The sequence below is a fragment of the Mytilus trossulus genome, chromosome 9, assembly GCF_036588685.1.
Source record: "Mytilus trossulus isolate FHL-02 chromosome 9, PNRI_Mtr1.1.1.hap1, whole genome shotgun sequence".
NCBI lineage: Eukaryota > Metazoa > Mollusca > Bivalvia > Mytilida > Mytilidae > Mytilus > Mytilus trossulus.
In genome coordinates this window covers 19192530-19210769 of record NC_086381.1, presented here as the reverse complement: position 1 = coordinate 19210769, position 18240 = coordinate 19192530, and the positions used below count along the sequence as shown (strand labels likewise).

Genomic DNA, 18240 nt, shown 5'->3' with positions numbered 1-18240 from the left:
GCTTCCAAAATCTATAAAAAAGAGACGATTTTAATTTTGAAATTATCATGGATGCCCTCCATCTTTAAAATATAGTACAGGGGTAGTCTCGATAACCCAGACGCATATTTAAATATAGCGTCTGGGGTGATTAACCGGACTGATCAGATATTTATAGGGGGCGTAACAAATAATTAAATATAGAACATATCTAATAAATAGCACTTCCGGTATCTCCATTCTATTTTAAAACAATTAATACAAACAGTAAACAGTGTAACGTTACATGTATAAAAATTATGTGATTATTAAAACTGACATTTTGTAGTTGACCCTATTTTGCCAAACTTGCAGATGGGCAAATTTAAAAGAAGGATCGAAAACTGTAATTTATAGTTGTGGTCTTTTTTCCTGAATTTTGTGACACATTTAAAAAAAAATATTTAAGAATTAAGACAGAATTTTTTTTCGTGGGAAAAAATTGGTTGATTATATAAAGAAACAATGTGTCATGACTGTAGAGTGCCCTCATTATAACAAGGTCTGGATCAGCCACTGTTTGTGTAAAGGGGGGTATCACGCTCCGCTATGCGCTAAGAGAGCAAAGGGATCCGTATAGGTGGACCGTTGTACATAAAGCCATACAATATACCCTAATTTTCTGTTGAGTTATAGTTTCTCCGACATGTATCCCGAACGGCCTATAATCTAGGACCTCATCTTCATATTTATTGTCATTTTTTCAGTCCTGAACATTTAATACCAATATTTACTAGACGATAACCAAGCAACCCAAAATCAATCTTTTTGTATATTATAACACACCACGTTTAATATTCTCTTATCTTCATACTATAAAATGTATTTTTTCTATATTTTTATATTAGAGCATACACTCTCTTTTCTATGAAATATTTGCCACTTGACGTTATAAGCAACCAACAGTCGGTATATTGATCTATATTGTGTCCACATTAGTCTGTATTCTTTATTTTCCCCTTTTTTTCTTAGTTTTGTCTCGTTATTCTTATTTCTGTAAATCTTTGTTATAATTTATGCTTTCCTTTTTATATAATCTTTCAGATATCTGACGCACTTACCTAACTCGAAAAGCACACATCAAGTTACGTTTATGGAAAGAAAGACAACCCATACAAATACTAAGATTTCAATGTAGAAAATCCTCCATAACAACTCATTACTGGCAGATCAGTGAGATCATACAATGAGCCAACTTTTTATTTACAAAATTAACTGATCTTTAAATTGCAAACGGCAGAATAGTCTGAATGTTTCACAATAATCTATATCGCCTAATCCTTTTGCGAAGAAAACATTTAGGGACCAATCTTCACACAATACCACTTTGTCAGTCTCCGTGTCCATGAAGAAATACACAAGTTAACCAGTCATTCATGAAACCCAATTCAAAACTCTTTGATACATGTTTGAATCAATCACATGGAAAAGATGGAATGGGATTTGTCCAATACTGCATGATAACTTTTAAAAAAAATAACTGAAAAGTGTATTCTCCTTCTACAAATTATGATGCTGAGTTCACACGTAATACGAATTTGATTCCAATATCCATCATGTATTAAAGGGCAGCTTCACAAAAATTCTCCTGTACATGTGAACCTTTATATATAAAATAAGGAGATTGGTATGATTGCTGATGAGGCAACAACCTAGCAAAGTTCAAATGACATGGATGTTCGCAAATATAATCACTGCTCGGCCTTCAATATTAAGAAAACTCCATACCATATAAATAACTGAGAAGGGCCATCATGTAAATGAGATACAATTCAAACGTGAAAACTGTTAAATTTCTTATATGATTTTTAATTTGTTTAATTTCTCTGACATATCTGACAACAATGTGATTCTTGATTTTTGTTTTATTTACTTAATGAATGTCTGTGTACCTTTTTTCGCTTTATGGTTGCTGTCAGAATAATGTTTATACTGTGATTATAATGATTGCTGGCATCTTCAGTAATTCAAAACAAATCTTTGAATATTTTTTTTCTTATAAAATTGGAGCTGTTTATGATACAATAAAAATTCAAGTATTATAGATTTTTTTTAATTCTTCACATTTTACACATAATATCTGTGTCCAGAAATCTTCATTGGTTTGTCTACAAAAGAAAGTAAATGTTAAAATCATATTAATTTTTGGTCACCAGCATAGCATATATGAAAAACCAAATGCTTGGAAAAAACATCATATATAAATATACATTCTAAATTGTCTTGGTGCAAGCTGAATCCCGGTACGACATGCAAGATTATCTCGCTGTGTTGATGACACAACCCATTGGTGGCATTTGGTTGTTTCCTGTTCTTTTGTCGGGTTGATGTCTCTTTGACACATTCCTTGTTTGTATTCTCTATCAAAATCATGCATGAACTTTTATCATTATTGAAGGCCATACAGTTGCCTATAAGTGCTCACATCCACCTTGTTTGAACTTGGGGTGGATAACTGTCTGATTGGTATTCATACCGCATCTTCTTATTTGCATAATGTTGACCTTTTGGTACTTTTATTCTCAATTTTTGTTTAAGTCAACAGTATGTCCTCTTAATTATGTTGATGTCTACTTTTGGTAGTGTATATCACTGGGATCAGTCACCGGTTGTTGCCTCATTGAGACCTCCTTCCATTGATGCTGGATCTATTGTTTTGCATAATATCGAATTTTCAGTGTTTTCCTCATGCCATTGTTTTATTTTAAGGCTTAGAAAGCCAATTTGTATATATTCACCGACAACATTGCATGTATTCTTTTATGATTTTTTTTTTAGTGTGGAAAAATTGCCTTTTACAAGTGCAAAAAAAGTATTGTCCAGTTGACCAGTCCAGACTTTGTTTTATACTAACAGTACAATGTATATTTAAATTACTTTTTATAACGTGTCCCACTTCTTCTATGTTTGTATAAGCTAAATACATTTGTTTTTAAAAAAAAATCTAGCACAAATCATTTTCACCGTTTGGTGTATGTTCAAATTGGCATCTTCTAGATATACTTTGTTTGGTTTTCTTCTGCTAATGGTTTTGGATTGCATTCCCTCTTTTAAATGTGTACAACATTGCGCATCATTCTTTCCCCCCTTTTTTTATTACACATATCAAAATGCGAACTCCATTATAAAATGCAGACAGATACAACAAACTTATCCTGGATGAAGTTCATATTTCATAGCACTTTTCAATAAAGTATTTATAAAGTTAAAGATACTACAAATCAACCACAAAATGTATTTATAGCGTACACACGACTGTTCGAGTGGTCCCAGTCAATACAAAAATTTCCATTTTTTATATATATTATTAACTTGCTTGCGTAGCACGGACATGCATGATAGAATATAACTACTCGGTGTTTCAGGTTGTATTAAAATTTATGTAACAGTTTGTGTTGTTATATCATGATTATATCTTACCAAAGTTTGTTATTTTCCTTTGCGGTGATGGAACTTGGAAGCCATGCTGTCTGGTGTTTTCCACGACTTGTATGTCGTCACAGAAATATATAAATAGCTTAAATAAACAACAATCGGTACACTCGGCCTTTTCAAAAGTGTTATCGTAATATAATTTCTTCCGAAGTCAATAACCAACTTCTTGGTTATTCGTCTTGGACATTATCTTTAAATACAAGCTAAAAAAATCCGATACTATTCCGAATGTCATAAATTACCATTTTTATATCACTTGTCATCCAGACGCTCTACTTTGAAAAATAAAGCGGCTGGATGATCGAGACTAGTACAGGGGCGGATTCAGCCATTTTAAAAAGGGGGTTCCTAACCAAGGACAAAGGGGGGGGGGGGGGGGGGGGGGGTTCCAACTACATGTCCCCATTCAAAAGCATTGATCGTCCCAAAAAAAAGAGGGGGTGTTGGGTTTCCAACCCGCCACTGTAGTGGCAATATTCCAACCTCACCTGCATAAGGTGATATAGATTCCACAACAGCAACAAGTCTGTTACGATATTTCTTCACTCCAGGCAGTTAAATTTTAATATCTAAAGCGCGAGACTTGCCAAGCTTTTAGAATTATTAAAATCTAACTGTTGAGAGTGGAGAAATATCGTAATACACGAGTTATAGTGGTGGAATCTTTTTTTCTTATGATTTTTATCATTCCTTTTCAAAGATTTAAGGAAAGTTGTGTACTTATGATGTGACGTCATCAGACATGGTCGCCTTTTTTCACAATAAAAAATAATCAGAAGAAAAAATAAAATTTGACGTCACAATCAAATTTCAGCCGATCATTTGCTGAGAAAGAATTATTCACTAGAGATTAGAAATGTTTTCTCCAACCGGTCAGGAAATGTGACAATAGCATGAAAATTAGAGAAATACATTTCTCAGCTTTTTCGGTATTCAAGAGCTTACGTCTCATACTCATACCCTGTAAAACGTCCCCAGCGGCTGAGCAGAAAATTGATGAATTAGGGGATATGTTTCGTCCTTTTTTTAAAACAAAAGTTATTTACCAATACTTTGATGATAAATATACCGTATCAACTTTACAAATAATACACGATGGTATTGAAGTATAGATTATGCGTACTGACGTTGTTTATCCTCTTAATAACGTATTATAGTATTCTTTTATTTGTCTTTATCACTATTACTTTTACGGTTACGTCTGTTTTGGTGATACCCATTTGACGTGACTCTACTTATGTATCCCCTCAAACTTTGAACGACAAAATTATTTTATATCTACCCGTGTGACGTCAAACACTTAATTCTACTTCAGAGTTAATGTTAATCTTACCGGGTGTCTGTCAGGGTAATGATTCGGTCGTACTACTTAAAATCTTAAATCCTTTAAACGTGGATCTACATAGATAAATAAAATCGTTGATAAAGTTGATGCATGCATTTTTGTGTTTCTTTGTTACATTAATTTTGTTTGTTTATATAGTGATTACGATGATAGAACATAATTGACCACTTAACCCCTTTTTTGACAATTTACCTATTGTGTCTGTTTATTTTGTTCACGCATCGTGGTCAATACAAGTCATACAAGTGAGAGTTTGAGGCCGCTATAAAACCAGGTTCAATCTACCATTTTCTACATAACAAAATCCCTGTACCAAGTCAGGAATATGACAGTTGTTTCGATTCGTTTGTTGTATTTTTGGCTTTTGATTTTGCCATTTGCGTAGGAACTTTCAATTTGAATTTTTAGTTATTTTTTTTTTTTGAAGTTTAGTATTTTTTGGATTATACTTTTTGCTATGTTATGAGTATTCTTGTGTGTGTTTGTACTGTATTTCTGTCATGTAGTGTTGTAATTTTAGCAATTTTTGTATCATTGTTATAAAGTTGGAGGTTTGGCGAGCCATTAAAACAGGTCCAGCTAACTATTATTTCTTAAAATAACTTGTACAAAGTTAGGAATATGGCAGATGTTATAACAAATAGCTCGTTTCAATGGACGTTGGGGTTGTTATATTTTGCACTTAAGTGTTTCTGTCGTTACTTTGTTTTCCTCTTGTAGTAATGTGTTTCCCTGGGTTTTAGTTTGTAAAAGAAGTAACCTGCTTATGTTTCTCTTAATCGATTGATGACTTTTAAACACCGGTATACTACTGTTACCTTTATTTATAGATAGCTATATAAGACATTTACATACGAAATATGAAACAATAAATGAACTACAGGCTACCGACTTGGTACTGGCGAATAGCACATGTGTCGGTGTGAAAAATTGTGTGCAAGCTTAATCCCCCTAAATCCAGAAAATGATGTTACAAGAAAAACTCATAAACATATTTGCGAAAAGATTTAATTCATAACATAAATAGTCTAACAAAAATACACAAAATTGTTAGTAAATATAATGTATAATTCCAAAAAAAATCGCAGTTAATGACAAAGAATTTAAACGCGACTTTAATATAATAAAAAAACCAATATATATACTTTAGCCATCAAATAAACCCTATGTAATAGATATAACTTATTTGCTATTTCAAAAGCATTTTAGTAAAAGATCTTTAAAATTAAAAACGGCTACAAACAACAAATAAATAACCACAAGAGCTGATTTAGATAACAAAGTTATTGTTGGGAAAGATAAAATCAACTAAACACATACATTGATGTGAGCTATTGTAAATTAATGAGAGAGGTCATATTTATAAAAAGTAAAAAAAAAATTAACCGAAACTTTATGTTTAATCTTTTTAAAGGAATTATAGATTGAGTTACAGTGAGAAACTATTAACGACACATTTAGGGAAAAAGGGAGTATTTGAAGTTCCCTTTTGATAGTAGGATATTTGGACGGTGGTATTCCTTTTACCCAATCTAAGGGTTTATATATCCCAACTCGATCGCAATGCCAGTGTCTATTCATCGATCGAAGTTTGTTCCCATTTTGGTACTGACCTAGATAAGAATATAGGTTAGCGCCCTGTACACATGTTGAACCAAACCACTTAATTCAATAAGTCAGGCGCCTGTATTTCAATGGTTGTCATTTGTTGCAGTATATTATATATGTTTCGACTGCTGTTTTGTACATAAAGCAAGATGTAGGTTTCCTTTGAATTGTTTTACATATTATCATGTTCACGCCTTTTATAAATTGATATACGGTATAGAGTTGCTCACGGTTGAAAGCCATATGGTGACAAATAATTGCTAATATAAACGTCATTTGGTTACAGTTGGTCCTATGTGTTGTTTCGAGTTTTTCAAATTTAACTTTAAGTTTAGTATTTTTTAGGCCAACATCTTGATAAAATGAGAACACTTTCGATTCCATAGCTATAGGCATTTCAATAAATAAAATTGAGAAACGTGTTCTTATTGATAAAACATGGGGTCATGAAGTATAGTCTTATATACAGACGTTATTTATTTTCAATATACTACTTACAGAAACAACCGTTTGTTTAGACTTTAGAAGAATAAAAGCATAATAATCGTCATTGCAAAAATACTTAAAAGTACGCCAATCATGTTTGAAGGTCTATTTCACAAATGAAAGATCTCTCGAATATATCTCTGATGTTTCTCCACTTGTATTCACTTCGGGATACAATATTAAGTATATAATAAGTGTCATTGGATACTGGTTTCCCAGGAAGCCAGTTGAAGTAAGTCATTTCTGTACCATCGTCATATAACCATTTACCATTAACAAGTTCACCTTGAATGAACTTTGCTGATACTGGGTTAGGTTCTTCTTGGTCTGAAACAATAAGATTGGAGCCATTACTGAAAAACATGGTAAAGTGCCATTTCCGTTTGAAATTGATTGACTGATTGGCGAGTAACTTAACTTCACCACGATTGTGCTATTTTGTTGTGGCAATTCTATTGGTGGAGGGAGACGTAGTTCCCAGTGAGAAGCACCGAACTTCGGTAGGAAAACGGTAGGCTTAGTCACTTGAGATTGAAGTCGAGTGCACCTACCTGGTGCGGTAATCGAACTATAAACTTCAGCATTGGCAGACTTGCGAAACAATAGTTCAACTTAAATACATTCAATCATTCTTGATTGTCCTAAATTGAATAAATTGTTCAAAAATCATTTTTAAAAGCATCAGAATGATAAACTTTAAATTTAGTGCATTTGTTTTTTACTAGTCTATATTACAGTACAGATTCGAATTCACTTGGATCCATAATCACCTTCGTACACATAAGAATTCAAATTCATATCTACCGGTAGAAATTAGGATATCCAGAATTGTACTAGGGACATCCTATTAGACGATGACCAAAAAAAAAATCAATAAAAGAAATATGTCTTTTTTTTCTTTATAATGATAGACTAATATAACAAAAAAGGAAAACAATAGAGTAAATTTCCATTTAATTTATTTCACAGCAAAGCCTTTTTACAAAACATTAATTAATTTCAACAGGTCATAAGTTCATCTGAGGTTCTTTAAGTTTTTGACAAAATCTGAGTGTACATGCATTTCAGAACATTTCAATTTGGCATACATTTTAATTGATTATACTTTATATTAATCTTTTTTACTGTATGTTTTGTTACTTCCTTATAATTTTTAATGATGCACTTGATAGTTTAAATAATAAATTCTATCGACATACATAGAAAAGGCATAGCGAGAATAACAGACTAGTTAGGATATTGTTGCCACTACGAACGAATTTGACAATAATTACTTAAAAATAATATATGTTTAGAGGGGCCTCGGTGGCCAAATGGTCGAAGTAGTTACTACTGTAATCACTAGCCAGTTAACACTGAGGTTGTGAGTTCGAACCCCGCTCGTGTGGGTGCACTTTACTCTAATTTTAATTGACTAGGATCTTCAGTTTTCCTATCGAAGGTCGGTGGTTTTAACCGGGTACTCCATCTTCCTCTACTAATAAAAAATGGCCGTCACGAAATAGCATAAATGCGGTGCTTAAAAGTGGCGATAAAACATAAAAAATCAAATCAAATATGTTTGGTCAAATTTCATAACGGGAAGAAGTGTCCTGAACGTTCAGTGCTTCCCTCTTCAGACACTTCAACTGAATAAAACAACACATCATGTAAAAAAAGATCAAGATAGGTTGCTTTTTAAAGATTACCCACTGTACATATGTCCAGAAATCAAACCGGGAACACTCAGATCGTTAAGTTATTGCTTATAACCTTCCTAAATATGGGATGCACATATAGATTTTTTTTTTAATTTCACACTTAGTCAAACTCCCTCCTTGCATTGGTGAATGGACGGGAATTTTAAATACAATATACATATTGTTGTGCCGTGCAAACAGGGAAGTTAAATCTATGATTTTACTGTAACTTTCTCGGGTTGTTTTGATCGCTATTTTTAACATGCAGATTACTTATTTCATGATGTGAATCGATAAATCAACTGTGGTGCTATTACCTGTAGTCTATTTAACTTGTGTATGTTTGTTTAACAGTTGTAATTCATTTCTAATAGGTGCATTTCCCCATATTATTCTCCTGACATCGTATTATTTCTTTACTTGCCGCCATATTCCTCGTGCTAAATATAGGGGGCGTTGTAGTCGTTGCTATATAAACAAAATCTGGTGCAGAATCCGGGCTTTTTACGCCATAACATTGTAGTGGAGCCTACGTCTCCTTAGATTGTTCAGAGCACCAAATGACACAGAGACAAGTGATGAACCAGACAGAGATGGTACGGAACTTGTAATTTAGTTAGGAATATATTTCACCCAAAATTCGGGGGTTATACATTTAATTTAAGATAATTCTCCGTTTGCAAGTGCAAGCGGTCTGTCACCAGATTTCTCCAAATCTCGGAAGTAGCACCAAAAATAGATGGTGCCATAATTTATCGGTAGTTGTAAGTTAAGTGGGGTCCTTTTTAAATCGTATTTTATGAAGTAATGGAATTTTAATATTGGAATTACATCTGCTTTGGAAGCTTTTAAAGGGACCAAATACTTGCATATTTGGGAGAATTCACCAAATTCTCCAAATCACCAAATCTCCAAATTACCAAATTAGGATATGCACCAAAATAATATTTATGTTTATTGTTATATTTATAATGTGATATTCATTTCATTGGAATAATTTATTCTATTGTTGATATTTATTGCCTGACTATATTTATTAAAGTTATCTATTTGAGAATCATCTCCATTGTGTTTTAGCCTTAACCCACATTCTAAATTGTATCGAGCGCCCTACCAGGTTCGTTACACTGGTGTCAGAAGTGGGATTTAAAATAATTTATTAAAAAAAAATAGATACTAAAAATGGATGATTCTCATGAAATAGAATTTAATCCAAAATCTAGATCCTCAATTGGAGAAAATGAAACTTTAAACAGAAATTCCAGTGAAATGATATCAATAAGTAGACAACAGTCAATTGAATCATTAAATACTGTTGATGAATATCAAAACAAAAATTCACGAAATGAAACAAATGAAATAATACATGTAGTAACTATGTTACGAGATGAAATTAAACAAAATATTTCAGAAAATACCAGAAACATGAATTCATGTGAAATCAAAATAGATGAAATACAACAAACTATGTCAAATATTAGTTCAGAAAATATAAGAAATACAAATTCAATTGATATGAAAATCCAAGATTTAAAAGGTTACTTTGACAGACAAATGTCTAATGTCAATGAAAGAGTGAGCCATTTGACTGAAGGTCAAGCATTTCCTGAAATACGACAAAATATAGTCAATAATAATTCACAACATCCAACTGGATGTGGTGATAACCAATATCATCACCAATCTGATAAAGTACATACAAATGGTGATAGTGAAAATATGTCAAGACAAAACCAACAAACTTACTCATATGAACAATCTACTAGTCATAGTCATAATTCAGTGAATAATTCACATTTTGACCCACAAATACAATACAGAAATAGACAACTTCATCCAAGTCACTCTGGTGTACCTTCTCATGCTTCCAAAATAAACATGAAACCACAATTCTATGATGGAACAGAAGATATTGATGAATATTTGAATCAATTTGAAATATTCACTGAAATAAATAATTGGGATTACCTGAGCAAATCTTTATATTTGGCTAGCAGTTTGAAAGGGGGTGCTCGAGTTATCTTAAGTGAACTTGATTCACACGAACGAAGAGATTTTCACTCCTTAGTCAGAGCTTTAAATAACCGTTATGGTTCAGTTAACAAAGCTGAAATCTATAGGGCAAAATTACTTACTCGTGTTAAAAGGGAAAAGGAGAGTCTCTCGGAATTGGCACAATCGATTAAAAAATTAACACGTCAAGCTTATCCTGGGGCTCCAACTTCAGTGACTGATACGCTAGCTCTTGATCATTTTATAGACTCATTAAATGATCCAGATTTGAGATTAAGAGTTAGGGAAGCTCGGCCAAGGGATGTAAATGAAGCTGAAGTTTTAGCTGTCAGACTCGAGACATATAAGCAAGCTGATAAGCATAGAAATCAGTTAATTAAAAACATTGACAATAATACCCCTGTATTACCTATAAAGACAGAACCAATTCACCAAGAGAAAAATATAGAAACAACTATGCAAGAAATAAGACAAGAAATGGGGGGCTTCAGAAGTGAGTTATCTACCCTGTTTCAAGAAATAAAAGTTTTGAGCAAAAATAATCAAAACAGTGGTCCACAAGGTGAAAACAAGTGGAGAAATGACCAAAATAACCAATCAAATAGTAGGAATGGGCAAAATAATAATAGACAGGGAAACTACAATAATAGACAGGGAAATTATAATAATAGACAGGGAAACTACAATAATAGACAGGGAAATTACAATAATAGACAAGATAATTTCCAGAACAATAGAAGTACTTTCAATGACAACAGGGGAAATAATTTTTCATCAGAAAATCAAAGAAATGAAAATAATCAGGGAAACTCCAGTCTGTCGAGCTCATGGGCCAGAGGTCGACAACAATAGATGGGTCCAAAGCAATTACGATTCAACCAGCAGGGGTGTTAGATGAGGGACTTTTTGTTTTAGCTGGAATATTTGATAAAACAATAAATATGATGCTTGACACTGGGGCAAGTGTAACAATTTTAAGCAAAAAGTTCTTTGAGACTTTAGATATTTCATTACGCAAAGGAATCATTCCTGTAAAACAAAAGTTAGTATCTGCAACAGGGGATACAGCAGATTTTCTTGGAAAAATAAAAATAAAAATTCATCTGGGGAAAAACATGTATGAACATGAGGTTTTAATAGCTGATATTCCATCTGAAGGAATTCTGGGTATTGATTTTCTGGAGCAGAAAATGTGTGATATAATATTAAAAGAGAAATGTTTGAGAATAGATGGGGAAAACGTTCCTTGTTTTAAAAATAGGGAACCTGTTTCTTGGGTTGGTAGAATTACATTGTTTGAAGATTTAGTTTTACCTCCATCAAGTGAGACTATAGTATCTGGTAATGTACTTGATCCTGTAATTAAAGGCAAAACTGCTATTGTCGAACCTTCTGAACATTTTACAAACACAAATGGTCTTTTGTTAGCCAAATTAGTTGTCAATACCTCAAATAGCAAAATTCCTTTAAAAATTTTAAACATGAATGACCATGAATGTGTCATATACAAAGATACTGTGGCTGCTTTTATAGAGCCTATTGCTGAGATAATTGTACCTGAAATGTGCAATGTAAACAAAATTGTGACAGATGATGAAACTGGTACCAGATCCAAAAACTGTGACTTACCTGAACATATTAGACCAGTTTTTGAATCAAGCATAAATGAATTAAATGAACAACAACAAATTGAATTCAAAAATTTATTAATCAAACATAAAGATTCATTTTCAAAATCATCTGCTGACATAGGTAGAACAGATCTGGTAGATCACACAATTAATACTGGGGATGCCCTACCAATTCGGCAACGTCCTAGACGTATTCCCCTTGCTAAAATGGAAGCAGCTGAAGCTGAAATAGAAAGAATGGCTAAAGATGGTCTCATTGAGCCTTCTAATAGTCCATGGAATTCTCCAGTCGTCATGATACGTAAATCTGATCTATCTTGGAGATTTTGTTTAGATTACAGAATCTTAAATAATATAACTGTAAAACAAAGTCAATTTTTACCTCGTATTGACGATACTTTAGATGCGTTATCGCAAAACAAATGGTTCTCAACTCTAGATTTAAAGAGTGGTTACCATCAGTTAAATCTAGCCAATGAAGATCGTCCAAAAACAGCTTTCTCTTTACCGGGGGGAGGACTCTGGCAGTTTACTGTCTTACCATTTGGGTTATGTAATGCCCCAGCAGTTTTTGAAAAACTGATGTTAAAATTGTTATCAGGGTTACCCTGGAAAACATGCCTTGTATATCTTGATGATATAATGATTATGGGCAAGACGTTTGAAGAACACATTAAGAATTTGGAAGAAGTAATGCAAAGATTAAGGGATGCAAACTTGAAATTAAATCCTAAAAAGTGTGAACTTTTTCGGAAAGAGGTTACCTTCTTAGGTCATGTAGTTAGTGAAGCAGGTGTAGCTACAAATCCAGAAAAGATAAAAACGGTCCAAACTTGGCCAGTTCCAAAAACAATTAAACAAGTTAGATCATTTCTAGGATTATGTTCTTATTATAGGCGTTTTATATATAAATTTGCTGAGATTGCAAGACCTTTGCACCAATTAACTGAAGCCAATCAAAATTTCAATTGGTCAGATGACTGTCAGTCAGCTTTTGAAGAACTTAAAAAAAAATTAATTTCAACTCCAATTTTGAGTTATCCAAGAGATCAAGGATTATTTATCATTGATGCTGATGCTAGCAATGATAGTATGGGTGCAGTTTTGTCCCAAGTTCAGGACGGTTATGAGAAAGTCATATGTTACTATAGTAAAGCTTTTCATAAAGCTGAAAGGAAATATTGCGTCACTAGACGAGAGCTTTTAGCTGTAGTCTCATCCGTAAAACAATTTCACCATTATTTATATGGTCACCATTTTCTTGTCCGTAGTGATCATGGCGCCTTAAGGTGGCTTTTAAATTTCAAAAATCCTGAGGGCCAAGTGGCTCGATGGATTGAAATTTTATCTGAGTATGATTTTGAAATTCAACATAGAGCGGGAAAATCACATGGAAATGCTGATGCGTTGTCAAGGCGACCATGTGAAGAAATAGGTTGTAATAAATGCTGTAAATCAGAAGAGAAATATGGGAATGAGAATTTGTCATTAGACAATGGAAGTAAAATTACATCTGAAAATTTAAAAAATAATGTTAATGATCATGATGATAAAGTTGTTAACATTGTTACTAGATCTGGAAAAACAACTGACAACCTTCTACCCAAATTAAGTAGCCAAACTCAGGGAAATTGCTCCAAAGATAGTGACTTTCAAATTGGGAGTTTAAGGGAAAAACAATTGTCAGATATAAATTTAAAAGTCTTAATAGATTGGAAAGAGAAGGGAGATAAACCAGTATGGGAACAAGTTTCACCTCACAGTGAATCAGTCAAGTTTTTCATGACCCACTGGGACTCATTGTTTATTAGAAATGGGATTTTATACAGAAAATGGGAGTCAAATAAAACTCCAGGATTTAAATGGTTGATTGTTTTGTCTAAAGAACTCACATATTTTGTAATGGAACAATTACATAATAGTGTAACAGGGGGACATCTTGGGTTCAAGAAAACTTTATCAAAGGTTAGGGAGAGATATACTTGGTATAATCAGAGAAAGGATGTAGAGCAATGGTGTAAATGTTGCACTATATGTGCATCAAGAAAGCCACCAAGTAAGAAACCAAAAGCTCCTCTCCAGCAGTATAATGTTGGAGCACCTTTTGAAAGAATTGGAATTGATATATTGGGACCCTTACCAAAGTCAACAAGAGGAAATAAATTTTTGTTAGTGATAGGGGATTATTTTACAAAGTGGATGGAAGCAATACCCATCCAAGATATGGAAGCTACTACGGTAGCAAATAAATTAATAGAAAGAATTGTTACTATTTTCGGAGTACCAATGGAAATACACTCTGATAGAGGTTCAAATTTTGAATCTAATGTGTTCGCGGAAATGTGTAAGATTCTTGGTATAAATAAAACAAGATCTACACCACTGCGACCACCAAGTAATGGGATGGTTGAAAGAGGGAACAGAACTATTGAAAACATGCTTTCTGCTTTTGTGTCTAAAAATCAAAAAGATTGGGATGACTATATATCATTATTAATGATGGCTTATAGGTCGTCTGAACATCAGACAACTGAAGTATCACCATATGAAATGGTGTTTGGTAGACAAATAACCCTACCTGTTGATATGGCAATGGGGATTCCAAGTTCAAATTATGAACTCCCCACGTATAAAACAGATTATGCTTATAAACTGTCTGGTAGAATAAATAAAATACATGAATTTGCTCGAGATCGGATAAAAATGTCCAGTGACAATATGAAAAGAACCTATGATAGAAGTTCTCAATTAAAAACTTATAAAGAGAATGAGCTGGTTTGGTTGTACAATCCAGTAAGAAAAAAGGGTATCAGCCCTAAATTACAATGTGCTTGGACTGGCCCTTTTAACGTCATAAAGAAAATAAATGATGTAATTTACAAAATCCAAAAAAACAAAAAGGTCAAACCAAAAGTTGTACATTATGACAGACTCAAGCCATATATATCCAGTAGGATACTATAAGGCCTCATATATAAAAAAAAAATGGAGGAAGTTGTCAATTATCTGTATTATATATAAAAAAAAATAAGAATGCTTATATATTAATTGACTATTAAAAAAAAAACCAAAAAAAAAAAAAACAGAAGAGTTGATACTTGTACTAATAATTAAATTTTAAATTACAGATGAGTTTATACAAGTGTGGGTTCTGTCATAACTTCAAATACAACACAGTCTTTATGTTGGAAAGGCACATGCTAGACCAGCATAGTGGATTTGGATTCCAGTGCCAGGAATGCCACAAAGTTTTTATGAGAAGAGATTATCAACACCGGGGGTGTAAGAATGGTGAAGCAGGGGGTAAAAAGTTAAAGCTAGTTGACAGACAAAGTCATTCATTTGGAGAGAAAGAAGAAAATAAATACAAACAATTCAAAAGAGACATGAGACAAATGATTGTGGAAGTTAAGGAGAGGAAAGCAACCCCTAATGGTAATCATGATCTAAATAAAATTAACAAATCAAAACCTGAATACAAAAGAAGAAATGAATTTGGAAATTATACAATTCCAAAGAAAACCAGACAGGAGGAGACAAACAAAGAGAACATTTCTTTGCCTAGTACTAAAAAGATTATTTCACCTATAAGTAGTATTAAATCAAATGAAAATCAAGTGAGGAGATTAATCTTAGCACCCAAACAATTAATTGTGCAACCAGATCCTACATCTTATCCACCTGTTTTAATTCCACCTCCACCACCACCACCAAAGTCAGTCTCCACATCAATTTTTAATGAAACTACCATCACCAATGAAAATGTTATTATAAATGATAACTTCAGTGAGGAAACTGCTGAAAACCACCTTAATAGCTGTGTTATCAGCATTTGCCCCAGGCAAGATGAATACAATTTGCATTTTACTGAGACAGAAGAGTATATTATACCAGACGTTCCAAATGAAATACAACCTAGTTATAACCCAACCCCAACCCATATATTACTCTTAAGAGGACTCAATGAAGCCCAGCAGAGAAGAATAACTCTAAATATTGGTGGAACCAAATTTGAATCTTGTGCCCAAACCTTACAGAATGACCCGTCATCGTTATTATCCAGAATGTTAGCACCAGATTCACCTTTTCAACCTTATATTCAGGAACCACTTCCCTCATATTTTTTGGATAGAGATCCACGACATTTTGTCCACATTTTAAATTATTTGAGGTCAAACTGCTCCTCTGAGCTTTCAACTTTCCCCAGGAACATTATCCATTTGAGAGAACTGCAGAAAGAATCTTCTTTTTACAAATTAGAACATTTAGGTACGTTACTGGAAAACAGATGTTTGGAAATTCTTCAGGGAACACTGGATAGAGATATTTTATAGTTGTATTATACTTGTATTTAAACTGAATACAAATGATTGAATATTGGATGAAGGATGAACTTTACTTATTTGACTGTATATGGATGTGATATGAACATTTTCAATGAATACTATTGGATGAAGGATGAACTTTACTTATTTGACTGTATATGGATGTGATATGAACATTTTCAATGAATACTATTGGATGAAGGATGAACTTTACTTATTTGACTGTATATGGATGTGATATGAACATTTTCAATGAATACTATTGGATGAAGGATGAACTTTACTTATTTGACTGTATATGGATGTGATATGAACATTTTCAATGAATACTATTGGATGGTGGATGAACTTTACTTATTTGACCGTATATAGACGTGAGATGAACATTTTCAATGAACTATATTGGATGGATGATGAACTTTTCTTACATGTATTTAACCGCGTTGAATTGGATGGGAGTCAAGCATTGTGGATTGGGACATTCAACATATGTGTTATGAACACTTTTATTTTTGTGAATGAACATTGTTATTTATTAATGTTAATGACTAATTGTGATAATTTATATTGTTATTAATGTTTAAAATTGATAATTTATTTTTAGGATAACAATACAGGTATATATGTATCTCCATGCCAAATGAAACATTGTATTTGAGGACAAATATTTTTTTAGTGGGGAGGGTGCAGTGTTGTGCCGTGCAAACAGGGAAGTTAAATCTATGATTTTACTGTAACTTTCTCGGGTTGTTTTGATCGCTATTTTTAACATGCAGATTACTTATTTCATGATGTGAATCGATAAATCAACTGTGGTGCTATTACCTGTAGTCTATTTAACTTGTGTATGTTTGTTTAACAGTTGTAATTCATTTCTAATAGGTGCATTTCCCCATATTATTCTCCTGACATCGTATTATTTCTTTACTTGCCGCCATATTCCTCGTGCTAAATATAGGGGGCGTTGTAGTCGTTGCTATATAAACAAAATCTGGTACAGAATCCGGGCTTTTTACGCCATAACATTGTAGTGGAGCCTACGTCTCCTAAGATTGTTCAGAGCACCAAATGACACAGAGACAAGTGATGAACCAGACAGAGATGGTACGGAACTTGTAATTTAGTTAGGAATATATTTCACCCAAAATTCGGGGGTTATACATTTAATTTAAGATAATTCTCCGTTTGCAAGTGCAAGCGGTCTGTCACCAGATTTCTCCAAATCTCGGAAGTAGCACCAAAAATAGATGGTGCCATAATTTATCGGTAGTTGTAAGTTAAGTGGGGTCCTTTTTAAATCGTATTTTATGAAGTAATGGAATTTTAATATTGGAATTACATCTGCTTTGGAAGCTTTTAAAGGGACCAAATACTTGCATATTTGGGAGAATTCACCAAATTCTCCAAATCACCAAATCTCCAAATTACCAAATTAGGATATGCACCAAAATAATATTTATGTTTATTGTTATATTTATAATGTGATATTCATTTCATTGGAATAATTTATTCTATTGTTGATATTTATTGCCTGACTATATTTATTAAAGTTATCTATTTGAGAATCATCTCCATTGTGTTTTAGCCTTAACCCACATTCTAAATTGTATCGAGCGCCCTACCAGGTTCGTTACAATATATAAAGATATTTACAGATAATAAAGTATCAATTTGTCGTAAATAGTATTTCAGTTTAAACC

The 18240-nt window shown here is 32.9% G+C and overlaps 1 protein-coding gene across 1 annotated transcript; it reads left to right on the top strand.

Moving 5' to 3' along the window:
• Nucleotides 1-8763: 8763 nt before the first annotated feature.
• Nucleotides 8764-17819, top strand: LOC134685257 (uncharacterized). The gene is made up of 2 exons (XM_063544838.1): nt 8764-9167; nt 15344-17819. Exons 1-2 carry the CDS (start codon nt 9132-9134, stop codon nt 16547-16549), a joined length of 1242 nt encoding a protein of 413 aa, XP_063400908.1. The 5' UTR covers nt 8764-9131; the 3' UTR covers nt 16550-17819.
• Nucleotides 17820-18240: the final 421 nt, after the last annotated feature.